At 47.6% G+C, this 22,410-nt stretch overlaps 2 protein-coding genes across 3 annotated transcripts in view; one reads left to right on the forward strand and one right to left on the reverse strand.

The window, feature by feature from the left end:
• Positions 1–20,478, reverse strand: part of NEDD8 (NEDD8 ubiquitin like modifier) — a 104,845-nt gene extending 84,367 nt beyond the window's left edge. The window contains exon 1 of the mRNA XM_069633982.1: positions 20,216–20,478. Within this exon, the coding sequence (XP_069490083.1) occupies positions 20,216–20,233 (18 nt within the window). The 5' untranslated portion in view covers positions 20,234–20,478. The remainder of the gene's footprint in view (positions 1–20,215) is intronic.
• Positions 20,479–20,563: 85 nt separating this feature from the next.
• Positions 20,564–22,410, forward strand: part of GMPR2 (guanosine monophosphate reductase 2) — a 403,297-nt gene continuing 401,450 nt past the window's right edge. Inside the window, exon 1 of one of the 2 annotated variants that reach the window (XM_069633979.1) lies at positions 20,564–20,709. The gene's annotated coding sequence lies outside the window, so the exon portion shown is untranslated. Of the gene's footprint in view, positions 20,723–22,410 lie in introns of both variants that reach the window. The other variant, XM_069633978.1, reaches the window with a different exon arrangement.

Raw genomic sequence — 22,410 nt, forward strand, 5'->3', positions numbered from 1 at the left:
GCAGCAAAACATCCCTTGTAACACGAAGTACCTGGAGGGAAGATCAAATCCCAGGGTGGAGACCATGCAGGAACTGCAGTATCAATGAAGCCCTGAATGTGTGGCTCAGCATTCCTGTATATTATCCTCCCTTCCCCCTGGCACCATTTCCTGTGCTGCCCAGGTGCCTACCACGAGTCATTCTGGCTTATTGGTTTTAATAGGAAAAATGTATAAAATGTGTGTCCTGACCTTCACTGCGATGAGCCAAGCTGACCCACGTGGATCCATCACCCCCCCCCCCCACCCGAGGAAGAACCAGCCAATTACTGCTTGGCAATCCCTTATAGAGCAGGCCCATTTGTAGGGTGCCTCCAATCAGTGGCACCAAATTGTACTGTATGGCGTGACACGTTTGGGGGTTTCAAGCCCTCGTTTGTGAATGTACTTGGTAGAGTGCTCTCGAGAAGAAGAGTCCTTTGCGGATATTTTGTATTCTGTACAAATAAACTTAGTTATCCTTGCAACGCAATCTGCTGGCCGTCTTTATTCTGGAGTGTGCGTACAAAAAAGGGACTTCACAGGCTTGTCCCAAATCCCTTACATCAGGGAACACTTTCAATGGCTGGCCGTAATGGTTGGTTACAGAGCCAGAACACCACATTTAAGCTGGCCTTATTGAACAAGGAAAGGACAAGTGCTAGGTCCAGAGAGCGAGCAAGTGTGTTATGCGGCAACTGCTGTGAATTTTCAGACCTACTTGTGCCATTCAGCAAGGAGGAGTCTTTGCACTAACTATAGCCCGCAGGAGGGGCTACAACACAGCAATCTAAACTTGCATTGCCGGAGCACGGTGTGCGAGAAAGTGGGGTCTGCGGTGTGAGCGGGACCCTCACTTTGCCTCATGGCCCACTAGAAAACATCTTGTTAGAACGCTAAGAAGTCTTAGACCCGCCTGTCACTTTATTTCTAACCGAACAACACAGCTTGGCTTGATCTGTAGTCTTCACTAAGACTTACCCAGTGTGTGCCTGAGACTCACTGGAAATGAACAGAAATGAAATCAGGCGAATCCTGCGACTAAAGCTGCTCGATTGGATTTGTTCTCTGCCATTACCCCCACTACGTGTGACACAGACTCGGAGCTGATGATGGGTGAGAACGAAGGGTGAGAGGAGAGCAACCATTTGGATCTTGACCCGGTAATCCAGCTTCAACAGTTTGCCTATTCCCCAAGAGACTTAAACGGCGGGTCGCTACCAGTGGTGGTATTAACAGAAACATTGCACAGACTACTGACAGACCCCCTCTTCTTTATCTCCTACGTCAGCCACTCTGAAACAAGTTAGTTTTCATGCATTCACACATCTCCGCACCAATCTTGAATTCAAAATTGCATGAACCATTTAAGTCAGCCCCGCGGGTCCCTTCGCCTCACTAAATGGGGCCAGGGTATTTTACTTTGGCAGGAAGCAATCCCAGTCTTTTACCTTTCATGGAGTAGCCTTCGGTGCCCAATGCAGTGACCCCCTTCACTCTGCTCACCCGGGTAATACAGTAGAACCAGAGTCCCCTGAGCAAGTGGAGAATTGGCCAAGGATCTGCATAAGACTCTTTTCCTTGCCCTCTTGACCAAAAGCAGGGATATTTTAAAAGAAATAACTGATCTGGAACTAGCTTCCAGCTTCTGTAACGAAGGAGCTAGGCAGCAGGGTTCATTGTTACATTCTAACACAGATGAGTTTACGGCAGCTGCCGTGAACCAGACAAATCTAACCGAGGGAGGTAGAACTAGACAGCATAATCCTTCCCTCCTGTCTGAGGAATTTGCTGCAATTGCAGAGCGAGGGCCTACAGAGGGTCTGCTCATGTTCAATGAAGCAATCACCCCACTGAATAAAACTGCTCCTGTGGACCTTTCACGGGATTGTAAAGTGAATGAGGAAAGGGTACAGTCAAGTCTGGCAAAGGGGGTTGCTACACAGAGTGAACAAGGAGGTAGACAAGCAACGTGACGGATGTAGACGAACATACAGGGGTTTGTCAGATCTGCCCAGGCATCAGTAGCTTATAGCCCCATATGATCAGCAAGAATTGGTCTCTACTGCTGTTTGGGCGAATGCAAATAGGCCGTCAATGTTATATGAGAAAATGTATTTTGTGGAAGGTTTATTTTTTTTTTTTTTAAAGGGCATGTACTGCAATAAGGGCTTCAAATAGGATTTTGGCGTGAGTATTTAACTCCCAATTTGTAGAAGAGAGTAAATCCATTTCAATAGAGTAAAAATGAGTTTCCTCCTTCACAAGAGTAAAAGCTGCCTGAAAACTATCCATATGCGTGCTTAAAATTAAAACTGTGGTAAATAAAACATTAGTGACAAAACTTGTAGGTGCGTACTACCCAGCTTCATCTTTCTTATACTTGGACACCGAACTCTATTAAGAACAAATACAGATGCCAGCTAGTTACATCAAGTCGCTCACTCTACCAGCATCACTTCTCTGCCTCTCAGGGCTACTGTTGCTGCTGGGCACTACCTGCAGGGCAGCCATTCCATTTTTGTGCTCCATCTCTCCTTCCCTTAGTAACTGCGAGACTGGGAATCGAAGTAGCAGATACTCTGGCTCTCACCGTTGTGCTGCTATGACACATTTTGTGGTCAGTTGCTCGGTCACTCTGTCTTTTCCATCTCTGCATTCCATTATTGCTTTTTGCCCCCATTATATCTTACTGTATCATTTTTAATCTATCTGTTGTGGTTGCTACTCCTTTTGATTATCTTTCTTCCACTCCCTCATATGTTATTGGCCCGTCTTTCTCTAGTCTTGCTCTTCTATTTCCAGCTCGCCCTCCTGCTGTTGATCTGCATTCTCTTATTTCACTGTCTCTAAAGGTCTCCTTTGCTCTGCTTCCATCCCCGACTCCTACTGCATGCGTGTGGGTCCTATTATTTACCTCGGTTTCCATTCTCACTTTCTTCGTTGCCCTCTTGTAGCTCATTGGTATCTCGTCCTGTTGTTAGAGTTCTGCATTGTTCATTATGTTCTTTTCTGCACTCCCTCACCCGCGCCCCAACTTTGTTTTCCTGTATTGCTTAGGTTCAGAGTGGCTCTTCCTCTCTGGTTTTCCTGTTTGTCTTTTCACATAGCAGCAATAAACATTGAAAACGCTGAAAATGCCTTTTCCATTTACAAATCTAGTGCATCATTACTATTGGGTGCTCCTTCTAGACGTACGCAAACATTTTGGCCATTAGGCTGGGAATTATAGTTACAGGGTTGTCTCACCAAATGCAGCATGCACGCGTAATGCAGAGGCTTTACCAGCACTATATGCCATTTCAAGTATAGCAGCCCTCATGGGATGTGCTTGTTCTGAGCCATCACAGGTATAGCAGCCCTGATGAGAGGTGTGCGTTCTCCCTTATGGGATGGTGTTCCGAGCCTTGGTATAGCATCCTTGATGAAATTTGTGTGTTCTGAATCACTGAACCTTTAGTAGTCCTTTTGTAAGTCGAAATCTAAGTCAGTTCTGTTACAATTTAATTTTTTCTGCATCTTAAACACATCCCTTTGATGCAGATGCCTTAATTCACCCACCAACAAGATTTGAACTAACAGGTCACACAATATCTGCAGCAGGGTTATTGGCGCACTGAGCTACATTTCTCTGAAGGCTGTTGACTGCGAAATGCACGTAGGGTTAGGGCACTGGCAGTTCCATGTAAGGTTTGCTTGACGTAATTGGCTAGTCAAAAGCTCTAAGCCAGTTTGGACTATCCTACATGCGAGTCAGGAGATTCATAATGAGGCTTTGAAATGTGCTCGATTTAAGGCAGTGGCACTCAGTAATCGGACATGGGAGAAGCAGAAGTTTTGAAAAGCGCAAGAGCGAGTAGGAGGGGTTGAAGTATATGACAGCAATGCCATCATCTCACCACACTGCGTGCCAGTGTGCATCACACCAGCTCAGGAGGATGGTGGGAAGAGCTCAGACAATGTTACTGCTCAGTATTTTAGCTGTCTAAAAACAAAAAAAAGCACCAACACATGGTACTGTGCCATTACAGCAAATGCAGGTAGCTTACCAAAACATAGCAGTCCTTTTTCATCGGTGAAGCAGGTGAGTCCAGCAGTTCCCTGCGACCCCCTTTTGCTGTTCAATTAGTGCCCCCAGGCCCTGTGTGCTTGTCCCCAGCCCCTTCCTGGTCTCTGCGCCCGCCACCCGCCCGATGATTGGAGCCTGCTGCTGTGTGTCCTGGGTCTTAACCACCTAACCAGGGAAGCCCTCTGCCCCCCAGCCCCTTCGGCTAAGGGCCACAAGGCAAAGGGCAGCCTCTACAGAGGTGGCTCCAGAGAGTGTCAGCAGGAGAAGCGAGAAGCCTATAGCCTGCCGTCAACCAGCACCAACCACTGAAGTAAGTGTGCCACGGGTGGGGACTAAAGCAATCACTTTACTCCAAAAAGCCCTGCCACACTTAATAACCTACCTCAGAACTGTAAATGCTTTCACATGCCACACTCAAACAGACCTGCGAATGCTAGCGTGCGCAACACCTCGATGTAGTCAGGAATGTTATTGTGCATCTAAGCCCACATTTAGATGGAAGCGTGACGTTCGTCCTTCGTCAGTTGCTCCTCGGCTTTGTTGTACTGTGCCTCCTAAGACTGTTCTAGATAGTACGGTCAGCATTAAATCTGCACCAAAACGAACCCGAGGAGGGGTCCAACGGTGCCGCAGCATAGCAGACCTAGTGGCCCGGGCCCGTCCGGCGAAATAAGGCGCACTGGCGCGAGGAAATTCAGGAAAATGAATACCCCCTCCCCAGCGAAGGACGGAGAAAGGAATGATTTGGAGGACTGAGAATGGGGACGACCAGTCGGGTCCTGGACTGATGGGCGCAGAGTCAGAGAATTTACTACTAACATCGTCCCAACGAACAGCAGGAATGAGGGGCTCATAAACAGGTCACAGCCGCGGGGGGATTTTAGGGGGCTCAAGGTGATGAGCTTCCTGGCCGAGGTGGGCAGGCTGGTGGTTCGGCCAAAAGCCAGCGATGGCGGAACTAATTGGCTGGACGCCGGGGTGGGGTGGGGGGGGGTACACGGACGTTGGGGTTGTTCAGTTATGGTTTGGGAAGGGGGCAGTTGGGGATTGGTTCTAGGCCCACCCGAGGGGTAGGGGAGGGGGGAGCGGGGGAACAAAAAGCTGACCTAAGGGAGCATGCATGGAAGAGCATTGGGAAGACGTTGACCGCAAGAGGAAATTCTGGATCATGGCCGATAGTCTGCCCGCCCTGAAGGTGGGCTCCCTTAACGTACGGGGCATAAACACCCCCACAAAGAGATCCCTGGTCTGCAGGGAATTTAGAAGGGCCAACCTCTACTTTCTCTTTGTGCAAGAGACTCAATGGCCACGGGGGAAGGAGCCCAAACTGCGGGGAGGAGGGATCGGGGAGGTCTTCAGTGCTTCCCACAAATGCAAAAAAGAGAGGGGTCGCCATCCTAGTAGCGAGGAATGTGGGCTTTGAGAATGAGGCCACGCTGAAAGACCCAGGGGGCCGCTATCTGCTATTGCGAGGGTCCCTGCAGGGGGCCGCACTCACCCTGGCCGTCATCTACGGCCCAAATGAGCGATAAAACTGAAGCATTTCGTACAGGGCACGGTAGTGGGTGGGGGGGGGGGGGGGGGGGGACTTCAATATGGTCCTGGACCCTGCCCAGGACAGGAAACGTGCAGGATCACAACCCTCCAGGGTGGCAGATGAGATCATGGCACGTAACTTCCAAAGGGTTAACGAACTGGGTCTGATGGACACGATCCGGATCCCTAGAATGGACGCCCCTTCTTTCACATATTACTCAGCCGTCCACACGTCATTTTCCAGGATAGACTACATTTTGGTGGAGGAGATCTTGCACCCATTCATTTCTGGCCAGAGGGTCGACCCCGTCCCCTGGACTGACCACGATTTGGTCCGAATCACTATAGCGAGGGGAGGGCTAAGCGAACGCAGGGGGAGGTGGAAGTGCAACGACTCCCTGTTGAAAGACCAGGTCCTGGCTCAGGAGGTTTGCGAGGCCATCACAGATTTCTTTGAACTCAATGACAATGGGGAGGTAGGTTCGCATACCCTATGGGACGCCTTCAAGGCAACCCTACGGGGAGTCCGGATCAAAATGGGAGCCCAGAAAAAAAAGGGAAAGGGAGGCCCAGGAAAGGGTACTGAGGGAGAAAATAGCCCACCTCCAACCGGGGGGTCCCCCCACAGTCCCCTTAGACCGTGCTCAGGTGGCCGCCCTGGATGACTACAGGCTCCAGTTGAAGGATCTCCTCCTCCACAAGACAGAGAGAAGTCTCCAACTGGTCAAAAAAAGTATTACGAAAAAGGGGACAGGGCGGACAGGATACTGGCTTGGAAACTGAGGGAGGTCCAGAGAAGCAGATTAGTGAAAGCAGTGAAGAATGAGGTAGGATACCATACACCCCACATTGGTGAGGCCTTCCGCCGATACTACGAAAAGCTATACTCGTCGGAATACAATGGGGGTGAGGTGGAGATCGAGGGGTTCCTAAACTCTTTACAGATCCCGGCCCTGACCAGGGAGATGGCGGAGGCATTGGAGGGTCCGGTGACCGAGGATGAGGTGGAGCGCGTGATCTGAGGTATGAAAGTGGGCACTTCCCCGGGGGAGGACGGTTACTCGGTCTACTTCTATAAGAGGTTCCGCTCGACCCTTCCCCCCCTGCTCCCCCCCCCCCCATTTGGTTAAGGTGTTTAATGCGCTGTTGGAGGGGGGGGGCTCCCTCCCGGACTCCATGATGGAGGCAATCATAGTGGTTCTCCCCAAGGAGGGCAGGGACCCCTCGGAGTGTTCTTCTTACCGCCCAATTTCCCCGTTGAATATCGATGTAAAAATCCTGGCTAAGGTGATTGGGGGGCGAATGGAGGGGATCCTGCCAAAACTGGTCCACGGTGACCAGGTGGGGTTCATTAGGGGAAGACAGGGCTCAGACAACATCCATAAAAACTATTGATCTGCTCCACTATGCCCAGGTGTCTGACCTAGATGCAAGCGTTCTGCCCCCCGATTCGGAAAAGGCGTTCGATAGGGTGGAGCGGAGATTCATGGAACTCACCCTCCAGAAAATGGGCTTTGGGACACACATAAGGGAGTGGGTGGCGGCGCTCTACGGGGCCCCAAAGGCTAGGGTGCAGTGAATGGTAAGTTGTCAGAATCATTCCCCCTGTCGCGGGGCACAAGGCAGGGATGCCCACTCTCCCCTTTGATCTATGTCCTCTCCATGGAACCCCTGGCCATAGCGGTCAGAGCTCACCTGGACATATGGGGGATCAGGAGAGGCGAAGTGGAATTTAAACTCCCTGTTCGCGGACGATATCCTGGCCTACCTGGTGGACCCGGTATCCTCGCTCCCCCCCCGCCCTCCTGTCCCTGATGGCCGCATTTGGGCGCCTCTCGGGCCTTAAGATTAATGCTTCCAAATCTGTCCTGCTTCCTATGAGATCTCGGGACCCGGGCCTGGACCCCCTGGTCAGTCTGGAAGGGATAACAGTAGGGAAGGCCTCCATCCGATACCTGGGAGTCCTTCTCACCCGGGACCTATCCAACCTCGCCCCGGCCAATTACGATCCCGTTGTGTCGAAGGTCACCGCAGATATTGTAGTGAAGGGACATTGACTGCACTAAAAGTTTACTATGTTGAACTCCGCCTCTTCAGACTGTGACACATCTAGCTATTGTGGTCAAATTACTGGGTTGCAATCCACCCCTACGTGCCTCAAGTTCACTGAAAGATTACTTTGTTGAACCTCACCCCTTAGACTGTGCCACAACTAGATTCCACGCCCAAAGAGAACTGTATTGTACTCTGCACCATGAGGAAATCTACCTCATAGGGCTCCCCACATCCAGGTGACGACCCCAAACTCCCCATTACACCACTCCATGACCCCCCCCCCTGTTTAAGTCGAGTGCTTCACTCTGGCGCACCTCCCTCCTCTTAAACCCCCTTCCTCCTCCTGTCCCAACCAAACTCGTCGCTCCCCTCCCACCCTCCACTTGCCATTGAAACCTCCCAGGTAAACCTCGCCGTGACACCCTGCCCCCTATCAAACTCCCAAGCCAGAAGAGCCCGATGGCACTCGAAACATCCAAAAATCATCCTTCTTCCATCCCTTGCTCCCACCGTCCTGTGATCATACCTCCCCTCCTTAAACCCCCAGTACCTCAAAGTCCCCATCACAGAACTGCGCACCCCCCCAGATCCACCTCCTTCTTCCCCCACCCTTTGCCCTATCCCCCAACCAACACCCCCCCACCACCACCACCCCCCAACCATATCCCTTCCCTTCTAAAAAAACTGCATGTCTCGCCTTGGCAAGAACAGTTGCCTCATCTCCGGTTACCCTCTGACCCCCCCGCCCCCACCCTCTCTCAACTTCACCGAAACCCCTGAAAAGTAGAAAATGAGCCTGGTCCCCTTCAATGACTATACTAATTTGGCATTTATATAGCGCTACGAACCCTCAGGTATCCGAGCGCTGCTCATTATTACCCACGGTGTGTGGTGCTCATTTATCGACCTCGGAAGGGTGAAAGGCGGAGTTTGGCCCCGCCGGGATTCGAACCCGAGTTAGCAAGCTCTGCACGGATGTCAAAGCGAGCGCTCTACTCGCTGTGCCACTTGACTATCAACTCCTCACCTCTCCTACCTCGACCAAACCCCACAACCTCTCACCTCCCACCAGACTCCCCCTACCCTCTCCCTGCTTTGAACCCCTCCCCCTCAACTTCTCCCCCCGCACTCCAGACACCCCAACCCCATGAGATTCAGACAAGAATCTCCAGAGCCAAATCCCTCCCTGCCCTCTGACCCAACTGCCTTCCCAATTCTACCCCCCACTCACACATCCTCCTCCCCCGACCTACTATTCCCAACCTCCATTGCCCTAACCCGCCGACACCCTACCTCCCCTCTTCCCTTCCCTTCCTCTCCCTGCCCCAGCCTTGAATGCCGCAGCCCCCACTACCAAAGCTACTCCACCTTATAACCCCCTCCGACCCAAACCTCTACAACCTCCAGGACATCTCCCGACTCAAAAGTCAAATGCATCCTTTTTAATACCCGGTCTTTAGCAAAAAACAGACACTATCTTTGGCCTCCTCTCCTCTGACAATTCTGACCTAGTCTTCATCACATAAACCTGGTTCTCCGACTACTTCGCCCCTGTCGCTCATGAGGCCCCCCGAATACTCACTCATCCTGCTCAACAGACCCTCTAGAGAGGCGGCGTGGCAATCCTTTCCAAATCTCACTTCTCTGTCTCACTCGTCAACTCCCAGACATGCATGCCATCAAATCCCCTTCTTGTTAAACTTTCACTGCCTCCAACGTTCTCCCACAGCTTCCTAATCATCTACAGACCTCCCGGTTACGACAGTCGTTTCACAACCAACCTCTGACTCCATCGCCACCATCAAAGTAAACCACCCCTCCCTGACTACTAGGAGATTTCAATATCTGGTTAGACATTCCCACCAACCCCATGACCCATTCACTGGTCGACAGCCTGGATGCGCTTAACCTCTCCCGTAACAACTCATTCTAAAGGGCACACCCTAGATGCCATTTTCAGCTCCCATGACCCGATACATCTAGTCTCACCCTCAACACTCATCTGGTCAGATCCCTTTGTCGTCCTTTTCTCCATCCTCTCCCCTGCCCCCGCCGCCACCCCCGAACCTGCCATCCCCCTTCGCCGTAAATGCTGGAACTAAAGATCCTCCATGACCTAGCCGAAGCCCTGCTTCACAGACCCCCCACAACTACCCCCCTGATGAATCTTTAACCATCGACTCCTTCGACACATTGCTCAATGACTCACTAATTCTGCTCACCCCCTGGACCATTTCCGAAATGGTTTACTCCTGAGCTGAGGAATGCCAAACAACTAAATAAATCCCTGCAATGCAAATGGCAAGAAAAAAAAAAAACAAACTCAGTAGATCCACCTTCGCCTTACACCATCGCAACTATAAAGCAGAAATCCAAAAAAGCCCACTACAACAATCAGATTCTCAACTGTGGAAACCGCAGCAAGGAACTCCATAGAATCATATCTGAAGTCGTCAAACCCACCTGTACCTCTGCCCAATCTACCCCATCACAATCCCCCTGCGACTCTCTCGCTCCACTCCTACACGACCGCTCTCGACAGAACGGCTTCCCTTAACAAACTGTCCCTCTCTCCCAGCCTCAAAAACCGACCACCCTAACAACCGACCGCCCCAACACCAACCTCACCCATTGACTCCAGAGAATAATTTCTCGACCTTCTCTCTGCTCACAAACCCTCTGGTCCCCCCCATACCCTGCCCCGCCTCAGTCCTCAAAGAAATATTCTCATCCACCTGCGCAGGAGAGTATGCAAGAACCATCCTAAATGACTCCCTCAGCTCTGGAATCTTTCCCGATGCCTTCAAAATTGCACGTCAAGCCCCTTCTAAAAAACCATCCCTTGACCCCAATTATAACCGCCCCATCTTGAACACCAGATTCCTTGCAAAACTGATCGACACTGCATACTCCCAACTAAATGCCTTTGTCGAATCCAACAACCTCCTTGACGCTGCCCAATCAGGTTTCAGACCGCGACACAGAACCAAAACCACTCTGGCCTCAATCTGAGATGATCTTAAGATCACTGCAGACTCTGCAGGATGCGCTGCACTAATTCTCCTAGACCTGTCTGCCGCTTTCAACACAATTAACCAGTCAATCCTCCTTGACTGCCTCCACTGCCTAGGAATCTGGAGGAACCGCTTTCAAATGGATCGCCTCCTTCCTCAACAGGAACAAATAACCCTCCTTTCCCCTTTTGCCTCGGATGTTCGCACAGTTAATACTGGAGTACCGCAAGGCGCATGTCTATCAGCCCTCCTATTCAACCTCTATATGTCCACCCTCCGTGGAATCATCCACTCACACAATATCCTGTGCTACAACTACACCGATGATACCCAAATCATCCTTAGACTCCTCAACTCAGACCCCAACTCTCAGCCTGACGTTTCAACCTGCCTCCTTGATATCTACCGTTGGATGACTACAAACCTCCTCTTCCTAAACCCCACTAAAACCGAAATCATGGTGTGCGGCAACACTGAGCTACTCCCCAGTCCACTGCCTTGGCCCCCTTCCATGGGCCAACCGCACACCCGATCCGCCACAGTAAAAAAAACCTTACCCTCTGCCAACAAATCAACAACGGATCTAAATCTTGTCATTACCATCTCAAAATTCTGAGGTGCATTTTTCCCCTACCTTTTGTTCCCGAACAAACTTGCCGCTGTTATGTCCATTGTAATGTCGAGACTGGACTATTCTACCTGCCTTTATCTTGGCGTCCCGGCATACCACCTCAAACTCCAAAGACCGCAAAGCACTGCTGCCAAAATGCTACTAGCCCTGGGTCCAAGAGACCACACCTCTCCAGCTCTCAGAACCCTCACTGGCTCCCAGTTGTATGAAGGGCCACTTTCAAGACCCTTTGCATCACTCATCGTGCACAAGACTGTTACTCTATACCTACAAGACAAGCTAAAACCTTACCTCCCACCCCGCACCCTAAGATCAAGCTCTGCCCTCCTTTTAGTGATCCCCACCATCAACTTGTCAGGATCGGAGGATCCTCTCTCTCAGCATTGGCCTCAACTCTGTGGAACTCGCTTCCAACTCACATCCGACACACACAACACTATATGTCATTCCGCAAATTACTAAAAACATGCCTTTTCCCATAACCCCAACAACCTCCCTAAAGATATGTCTGAACTCCCAACAACTCAATGACGAAACACACTATGAGACGCTCTACCTGGCGTTCAAAGACCTTCGATCCTACCCGCAGGCAGGATAGGATGGAATTGGATTGGATAGAGTGGATGGAATTGGATAGAGTGGAAATGCATGTAGTGGACAGAGTGGATGAAAATGCATGGTGTGGATGGAAATGAACAGACAAGTGCAGCTGGAACAGACGGAATGAATGAATGAAATGGTTAGAATACACAGAGCGGATGAAATGGACAGAGCGGATGGGATAAATTGAATGAGTAGAATGGATGGGATAGATGGAATGATAGAGTGTATGGATTAGATGGAATGGAATAGGTTGAATGGAAGGAACGGATGGAGAGGATGAAGTAGAAGAAATGGATTGCATGAATGGGGCAGATGGAATGAGCAGAATTCGATCAAATTCTGCCCCACAATGTGCTCCCTGCCTCCCTGTTCACCATGCTGTTGCTATATATCTGTATCCCCCCTATATATCCGGATCACCCCCCTGTCTCCAAGTGTCTGTGTGTTGCTATGTTCCCACCATCCTGTTCACGTGCCTGATCTCAGGCGCTCTAAAGATAATCATATCACATCACGCAGCTACCCCTGGCAATGACACAAGCTGCACACTTAACTGGTGCACCCACGCACCCTACGACACTATCTCACTGACCAGAACTACAGTTCCTGAGAGCGTTCAACCTACCAGCGCTTTGAGGTCATACCAATGACATATAGAGTGCTATATAAATGCCAAGTAACATAACAGTACTGCTACGAAATATGGACATAACGCAATCAGTCCTGCTGTGAATAATTGACATTGTGCCATGAGATGACTATAGCAGCTCTGCTGATGAATTAGGCTACTTTGCCTGAATATATAGCAGCCCTGTTGAGAGGTTAACGGTACAATCTGTGCCACCGAAAATATACAGAGCACTGCTTCTACCTGTTTCCATGATATCTGCTTGCTGTGGGCGGTCAGAAAAGGGAGTCAAGCGAAGATCAGACTACATGCCTCTCTAAGAAATCAAACTATGTACGGTGTCCTTTCAGGCATGTAAACACATACAATCTGAAGACAAAACAAACAGCATCTTCATATATAGCACCAATGGCTTTTCCTGCTCACAAATGCCAAACTGCTTGCTGGGAGCCTATCCTAAAATTTCAAGAAATCGAGAACCCCAAGCCATTAAATCCAAATCGGTGTGCTTCTGAAGAATGAATTGCCAATGCTGCTGCAACTGCCTTTATTAAAGCCGATAAAAAACAGGAAAATGTAGCAGAAATGCAGCCCTTGTTTAAAACCATTTTCATTTTACACACTACTACATGTCTTCAAGCAACGTGGAAAGCAAGCTCATGTTTCAAAACTCTAACACTATACAAGCAGTTGAACAAAGTAAACAAAAACACAAATTCCCTTGTACATTACTCAGAAGGTATTGGACTTGATAGGATCATCATCAACAAAGGAGAGTTAAAAAATAAACTGACCAGGGCTCATCCCAATTGCTTCTTTCAAGGAACTGTTTGGATTGCTAAAGTAACGAGTGGATTTGCAAGCCGGTACTGGTGAGGCCGTCACCAGTGAGCTCCATGGTTTATGGGTGTGCTGCCATAAATAGCCTGTGTAAGTGATACACAAGGAAGAACCAAAAAGGCTGTATTGACAACATTTCTGTGCGTAAAAAGGCCTAATAAGCACCTTATATGCAGAGCTGACTAATTGTTGGAAGCCCGAACATGACAAATTGGAACGGCAAATAGAGCCTGTGCGGGGAGTAGCCCCAGGTGCGGAGGGTCAGGAGCGGGAAATATCAGAAAGTAGGGAGGGCTGCTGCAAGTTTTTTTTTTTTTAGGAGTCCCATGGGGTGGCTGGTGGTAGGTCTCCGGTTGACTCTGTTATTCTCCTAATGGCAGAGGAATTGATGGCCGAAGGGGAGGGAGAGGTTTGTTTGGATGCCTCACTTGAGGTTCTAGCTCCTTGTGAGCAGGGGAATTTCCCAATTTTTAATCCTGGTAGGGAAGGGTAAACAAACAAAGCAAGAGCCCCTGCTGTCAAATTTAAAAAAAGTCATGCAGAAGAACATGGGTAAAGGTTCCAGAAAGTTTCTGCGCATTTTAACTCCAAGCGTTTTATCAGCCTCATCCTACTAATGCGAGTCAAAACAAGCTTGCTCACAAAGGAAAACAGGAAACATGATGATCATCTATAGTGAACCAGACGGGAGAAGGCAGGAAACTTCCGTCCCCCCAGCTGGAGAGAGAGTGACCCCTGCCATTAATCCTAGTGTAGATACTAACCCGGCAAGGCAGAGTCGGGCAGAATTGCATGCAGTACCCTCTGGGACCACCACACACAATTAAGACTACAGGTGTAAGCAAAACCAACCTTTCGTATAAGTCTGTACCACACAGTTTGTTGGTAGCGAGCTGAGCAGCCAGGCTCATCTCAAGAGTGAATGGGAGCAGTACAAGTAGTTACACAAAGGACTTTCAATTACAGAGGTTCAAGTAGACACTTATACTCAATGTTTCTTCGTAAAACACTAATTTATTACACAATCATTCATAAAACATTTAACTAGAAGACAAATTATATACCAATAAACTTCAATACAAAACTAAGCTTTTTAGACAGTTTGAGCTCCCCTGAAAGAGGAGCCAAATGGCAGTTCAGTTACTTAGCAGTGAGCAAAAAGAACAAAAGTAGGTAGAATAGATTACATATACTTTCTAGGCAATGCAAATTGTTTCAGTTCACTAGAGTAGTTCAAATCAAGCCGATAGGCCAGGCCAAAGTCAATGGGCTAGTGTTCTGTAAAGGAAATAGTAGTTATGGTATCAAACGGTAAAGTATTTGCAAAAGTTCTCAGAAGTAGTTTAGACGAAAAAGAATCATTTGTGGGGGTCACAAGCTGATTAGGCCTGCGAGTTGGGAAAGTTTCACGAATTTTCACCGCGAGAGTGGCTTTCTCTCAATTGGGTTGGCACAGTACCTTTGTATGAAGAAAACAAATGTTGCTGAAGTCGTAGTTCCTGGCAGTTCCTGCAGAGCTCGCTGTTCCTGAGCCTCAGTCGTGGGGACAAGAGGGAGGACGTCAGGGGACTCCTGCACTGCACGGGATCGTTGAAGAAAGCAAACAAAATTGAGTCACTTCGGTTCCATTAGCTGTAGATTCAAGAACACGAACTGGTGTCCCTCTCCCTGGTTAAACCTCACCAGCCTCGAGTATATTATACAGGTGTCTTATGAGTTGATGGGTCCCACCAACGCAAAAGAAGAAGCAGTCCTTGAAGGAGCTTCTCTGTCGAAGTTGGCAATTCGGACCTGCAGCAGGGCTTCACCGGGCAAACCAACGGTCCTGTGGTTGCAGCCGCCGTCCTCTTCCAGCTAGTCTTCGGTTCCAGTGGTCGACTCTGCCTTCCAGGCCACGAGACTCGCCTTTTAAACAGTTTTCTCCCTTTCATTCCAGCCTAGCTGTCACTCACCAAGCAGGGGTGGCTGTCCTTGTCGGACAGTCAGCCAGCCAATCGCGCCAGAGTGCATTTGGGTCTCCTAGGAGACTAAAACAAAGGGAGTTTTGGGCACCTCCCTCACTTCCTGCCCACCCCAGACACTCAGGCGACAAGGGCAGACTTCAGTCCTGAAGCCCGCCAAAGGCACACGAACAAAGGGACCAAACCTGGTTTGGCGCGCAGAGAAACACTAGAAAGACCCTTCCAAAAAGAAAATGGCAAAAAAAGAAGACCAGGACCTGTTTAAACAAAGTGGCTTAAGGCGTCATCTTGAAAAACATGGCTCCCGTGATTTTTAGCTACCAGTGTTTGCGGTCGGGAAAAATCATGGTCGTTTTTTGTAAAACTACTGCCACCAGCCTTTTCAATAGGAAAGGGTAGCATTTGACTGCTACATGAGTGTTTGGACACAGGGGATACTATGTAACCCCTCCAGCACTGCATTGTAAGATGGTGTGTGCTGGGTCTAGGAATTTGAAAAAGACTAGTAAAATCAATTTCACTTTAATTCTCTGGGAAACAGTAGTTCATCCCAGAGAAGGTACTTAAACATTTGGGAAGTCTAAAAGACATCCCTGTGTCACTGCACTGGGGGTGCTGTGTAACACACGTGAAAAGATGATATCTAAAACTCCATAATCAGAGAACATAAATGTTAAACACACATCAAAACACATGAGAGTGGGGAAAAAGGCTCACACTCTTTCCAGGTAAAAATAATCAAGTCCTCAAAATCCAGCAAAGTTGCTGGTGGTCTCTAAGGTGAAGTGAATTAGCACATTTATGAGAATTCTCCCCAACATGCAAAAAGACTTTGTGGTTTACACCGGCACTGCAGTAAACGCACGGCCATCTTTTCCTCTGCCTACTGAAAGTTCCACAAGTAGTATTTTAAAACAGCGAAGCCACGAGGACGGCCTCAATCGGAATGCGAATAACTGGCAAACCTCTGAGACTGGATCCCAAGCGAGAAGTATGGGGGCCATAGGTGTGCCATTGTTCTGAACGATGTAGGAAAGGAACAAAAATTGAGCAGAGAGGTGTGAGCAAGATACCAAGTGTCCCCAGGACTGAGGTATTCCACCTGTCCTTTGTCCTGGAATGGTCCATTGCGTGAATATCGTACTAAATAGATCTTGTGTTCTGAAATTACTAAAAAATGTACTGTCACACATCTCGTCAGCAGACATTGGCCACATTGAATTCTCAAATAACTTAAGGCTGGACATGGCGATCCTACACTTTGGCTCTCGTATGGTCATGGACCAGGTTCTTTTGGGGGAAACTCAGCTTTAAGCATGGGTTTATTCCTGTAAAACCCAAGAGGAAGGTCATGATCCAGACTGTTGAAACCCAACCTCCCACGAACAAAGCGTTTGCCAATATCCCCCCTCTTAACAATAAAACACTGTACTGATGGGCAGACATATTGTTGATCATCTAGTAGACAACACAGAGTCAAACATTTTTAAAAATTGGAGTTGGGTGGCAGCATCGCTGAATGCTCGCAAACACTAACACCTTTGATGGGACCAACATCCAGTACTCTCACCTCAATTTCATAGAACTCTAAGGAATTTACTAATCTATTGCCCGTTTCTGATTTTGAGATTTTTGAAGTGGGTATACTTTGCATCCAGGAATCATGGCTGTTAGAGCCACCCAGTATAGATGGGTAGTAGTGTCTGCTTAACACTGCCTATAAGGGGGATAAGGGGTAGACCTGCATCAGGATTGCTTTTTGCCATCCACAATGACGTTGCCATTGTGGCACCAACTTTTGCACAGCCTAGTTACTTTGTACAGGCAGTGGAGTTGTAGGAGAGAAAGTTACATCCTGAAATTAGCTAAACATCAATCTTGAACCTTTATTGGAACCTTGGCACAACCTTTCTCGGATTCGATCGAAGAAATAATCACGCATGGCAAACCAAGAGAAACAGTAACTCAATCATTATCTGTGGAGATTTTAATTCAACCTGTATTTCCCAAATTGGGCAACTGATCTCTGGTAAAAGACAAAGCTTAACCTGTGTGGATGGAAGTGATGAGGCTTTGGGGGTATACTGTTAACGGTAGGGTACCTGAGGATACTCGGACCAATTGCACCTAGCATCGGGAAGCATCAAAGAGCATTATCGATTACTATTTTGTGCAGAGAGATTCTCCAAGATATTTCCTCTATGTTGCTGGCAACAACAACAAACAGTGACCGTAATCCACTCTCGCTGAAATGGTGTATAAAGAAATAAGGGCCTGACCGCCTATCCTACCCAGTGGAATTAGAAGTTAATAGTGGAAAGAATATGGTAGCTTGCAATGGTGCTCATCTGCAAGGGTTCCATTGTGTTTTCAATTAACTATACCATCCGGGAGAACTTGAAGTTATTCTGAGTGAAGTACCATACCAGACACTCCTGGACAAAACATACACACTTATTCCCTGTCAACATCCAAGAAATAGGCTAATTCGCAGAAATAACAATGACCCTGAGGTCTGACAAAAAAAATAAAAATCATCAACAAAGAAAATTTTAAAAAAGGGAGATAGCCAGGTGCGAGTAATGGTCTGAAGGGAGAAGAGTGAAATTCTGCCAAACAAGTTTATGGGCAATGGTTGAGGAGACACATGTAATGCTGATGAAAGACGCCGCAAGATGGTATCATTAATTGAATCACGGGACCCATGTCTTTTTTGGCAGTTGATTAATAACACTATTAATCCATCCTCAAATTAATCCCATTGGAGAACAGAAGTGGAGTTACCACTTTAGCTTGGTTTACCAAAAGGTGGTAGGAGAGGAGCATCAAGCAGTACCATCGGGAGCCTGGCGGCTGAACTTTTTGGAGGAAGAGATCTCTAACAATTGCTCACAATAAAAACAAACGAGCGTCAAGCCCGGATGGTCTTTCTAATGCAGTTTTGAAGTTGGACCCAACTTTATGGGCCCGGGTCTTGGCAATTATCTTTAGTGGAATTCTAGTGTCTCACCAACTACCAAAATCCTGGTCAGAATCAATATTGGTCCCCATTCACAAAAACCGGCCACGTTCTATGCCATTAACTATAGGCCAATCGCTGTACTCTATATCCCCTCCATGTTCTTTGCCTCCTTCATTCTGCTGGAACTGTCTACATGGATGAGGAGTGTGGGCAGACTGGACACGTTTCAGACAGGTTTTCCAGAAGGGACTGGTACCCATGCCAATGCCTTCCTTCTCGGACTCTTGAAAAAAGAAGCCATGGTGAGGTCAAAACCTGTCTACAGAGCATTTGTTGACTTTTCCATGGCTTTCAATAGCGTAGAGACAGACATGTACTGTGGAACAAACTGTTGCCATGGGGTTCCCCAGAACATTTTCTAGGGTTAATTGTGGCCGCGCACTCAAATACATAAGTGAAAGTCTGCCTAAACAGCCAGGGTAAACTATTGCACCCAATTGTAAACAACTGCGGCCTTAAGCAAGGGTGTGTTTTAACCCCTTACTTTTTAGTTTATCTCAGACATCAATGAAATGTTTGAGGTCTGCTGCTTCTCTCCCCATTTAGCTACCACACAACTAGATTATCTCCTGTACGCAGATCGAGTCTGTTTCGACTTCACTCCAGTCGGACTGCAATACAAACTGGAGGCATTAGATGTCCATGCGATCAGGAACAGGTTGATAATTAAAACCCAAAAGCCAAAGGTTCTCTTGTTGAGGCCGGTTGGTTACTGGGAGGATCAATTTGTTACTGGGAGGATCAACTCTGGAGCCCGTATCCATTTTTTTGTATCTGGGGATTCGGTTATTTGAGCTTGGAAATGAAACAGAGTCACCACCACTCTAGAACGGTAGCGCAAGCAGCGGTTTTGAACCATAGATTTGATCTGTACTCTCTGGTGCCAGTGTTTTTATAAATACCAAAGTGATGCCCTTAATGACGTGTGGGGCTGAAAATTTGGGGCTCCCAATGCAATGCGTTGGTGTGTCTATTCAGACGCAAAGTACTGAAATTACCAACAAAGTCCCTGCAACTGTTACCCGCTATGAACTGGTCCTATCCTCGATGAAATTCAATGTGGTATGGAAACACTTTTCCATACTAAATAGGATATTTTGTGCCGACGAGGGCTTAATTGGTGGGAAATCAAATGTCTAAGGAATACAAAGTATTTGGCCTCCCTGAATGAAATGGGAAATGTAACGTGAAAGTATATGAGGAATTATGCATATCTAAAGATCTGATCTTGCAATTCCCTTTGAATTTGTATGGCTTATTAGACTGAAAAGCATCAGTCTTCGTCACAAAGTAACAGTATAGGGAGTGTGCGGAGTCGGAATGACTGAGGCTGTGAGCTTTAGAATAATTCCATGGGCTGGTTGAGCGCTTCATCAATTTTCTGGGTAAAAAAATCCAGTTTTCCTACCTCAATTGCAGCATGATAGTCACTAGCACATTGCCTGTAAGCTGCTTTTTCGGCATAGACACCATGTTTAACAACCTCGGTGGAACCTTCCAAGGGCAATGCCACTCATATTTATATGCAGGATCCTCACTGCCCCACTGACAAGGACTCTCACTTGATGTCAGTGACCACTTTACAGTTCTATGCTTTCCTCATAAAAATAATAACAGGCGTTTCAATACAATTGGGATAGACCGAGATGATAACTTCCGGTATGCGGTCGTTTCGTCCTTCCTGTCCTGACGATATTTCACTGCCTGGTGACGTACTTTTCAATGACGTTACCCTGTCAGCAGAAACAGATAACTAATGATTCTGTCCTAACTCTTATCGGTATGCACGAAAAAGTCATCGGCAGTAGCAAGCTGACACCAATTATCGGGGAACTCACCTTTACTTTGATGAGCATTTTCTCTAGGATTCTCCCGTCTCCAATGCGTCGGCTTCAGACAGGAAGTGCGTACTGGCTGGCGCACCAATTCAATCCTCACTTCCGCTCTAGCACAAGGCTTGTCAAAAAGCGTCATCACGTATAGCGCTACATCAAGTAAAGCGTGAGCTAAACATAACGGCACCTCCCAGTTCCAGCCCCATCTACTTCTAGGAACCTCCCCGTTGTATGCAACCACATGACGTCTCCCTCTGAATGGACGTGACTTGCTTTTCCACCAGCATGGCGTCCAAATCTGACGCAGTTTCTGGTAGAATGTTGACCCTCTAGTTCTTTATTAGACCCCTGTGCCTCTCCCAGAGACTACCAAAGGTGTATGCGAGGTCTGATTGGCAGTGTGGAACGCGCATGCGCCATCAACTTGCCCGATTGACCAGCTGCTGCTGTTTCATCTTTCATTTGGCTCGTTTGTCCTGGTGTCCGTCGCGTGCGCGGTGTGTATTGACGGTTAGTGGTGTAATATGCACACAGCTGACGCTTTTCAATCATCACGCCCATCCACTTTTCCCGCCAAAATGTCAGGGCATGACCGTTGTTCGGCTGCGACGGGTGTGTGACGACTGCCAAGCAACCAGTCATCCAACTTAGCTACTTTAATGACTAACGCTCAGGTGTTTGTAAAGCAGCGTGGAACCCCCCGACAATCACCAACACTAGTAGTAGATCTCATGTTTTGAAAATACCATCCTTCGCTCAGTTACGGCCACAGGGCTGTCGTATAATATCACCGACGGAGTGGAGCCCGCCTATTAGCTTTTGTGGCGACTTCAACTCCATTAAATGATCCCCATATAGGAAGGTCAACGGCGAAGGATCTAGTGATCATGGGAATTGCAGTTCAAAACATCTGAGGGGTACATAATGGGTAACCATTTCGTTTCCACATAAAGTCATAATGGCGCAGGGCTGCTAACACATAGTCCAAATTATTTTAGGCTGGTCTGTAAAAAGTCTGGTTGAAGTTGAACCCAGATATCTAACCTTTTCAGCAACTTTTGGGCAGATTTAAAACCTGTTTTGTTGAATTTGCACCAATCACAAAGGTGTTGTGAGGCAGACCAGAATCTCACAAAGGTTTGGGGTAAATCGTTCCATCAGTTTTGGCTGTAGAAATTGAATGGGGACCTTACATTTTGGGCCCCCTAAATATATTTTGCTCGGAAAATGTCTTGTTTATGAAGGTTCATTAAATGGCGCCAAAGTTACAAGCATTTTAATAAATGCTCTTTCGGAGTCCAACTAAGCCATAACTATATAAACGAGAAGCATCACACATTCCAGCTTGCGCAGGGCCCGTATACATTAATACTTATCTATTCGTCATGATGTTTGAAAAGGGACGCCTACGTATTATCCGTACACCGAAAACTACAAGAATCATAGTGAAGATCATGCATGTGTGGCACAAATTAATTGCCTCAAGTGGTGCACTGAAGACCTCTGACTGCCTGGAAAGTGATTAGTGTCCTCTAGTGCGCCTCTTGTGTTTCATGTGTGTACCCAGTGCTCCAGATAAGATTTTGAAATGGGATTATTTTACTACCTATTTTTTAAAGTTGGGAGTAAAATGAAGTCCAATTCCCAATGAGAGTTATAAGCGGGTAAAAATATGTTTTAATTGGGAAACAAACGGAAATTATTTTGTAACCATTTTTTTAGGCACCTAGTTATGCATACACATTTAAAGGTACATGTTTACTTCTTCTGATTACGCATTACTAATAGCTGTTTCTTCCTGTGGTAATATGTGCACTGGTGATCTAAACATATTCGTGGAGCTGTGTGAGCATATATGCCACCATTCCCATGTACCTGCGAGGGAGATTTCGTCAGAGAACTCGGTAGACAAAACTTTTCCTGCAGGAATGCATTGGAAAACAATTATTTTAGGTGGAAGAATGTGAAAAATAGCTCTCTTTCACTGAAAATTCTGGAGACTCCTGCCTAAATCGGGAGGGTTGGCATGTATGAGTGAGTGAAAGCAGGGGTACATGGTCATATGTGTCTGTTTCCCATTTTTTGTTTGGACTATTTTTACTCCCTCTTTTTAGGGAGTACAAGTGGCTGATTGCACCTCTTATCTGTAGGGCTGTGTGTACCACATTCACAATCCTCAGTATGCTTCTTGTAGTCGT

Source organism: Ambystoma mexicanum, chromosome 13, assembly GCF_040938575.1.
Source record: "Ambystoma mexicanum isolate Mex_15411 chromosome 13, UKY_AmexF1_1, whole genome shotgun sequence".
Classification (NCBI taxonomy): domain Eukaryota; kingdom Metazoa; phylum Chordata; class Amphibia; order Caudata; family Ambystomatidae; genus Ambystoma; species Ambystoma mexicanum.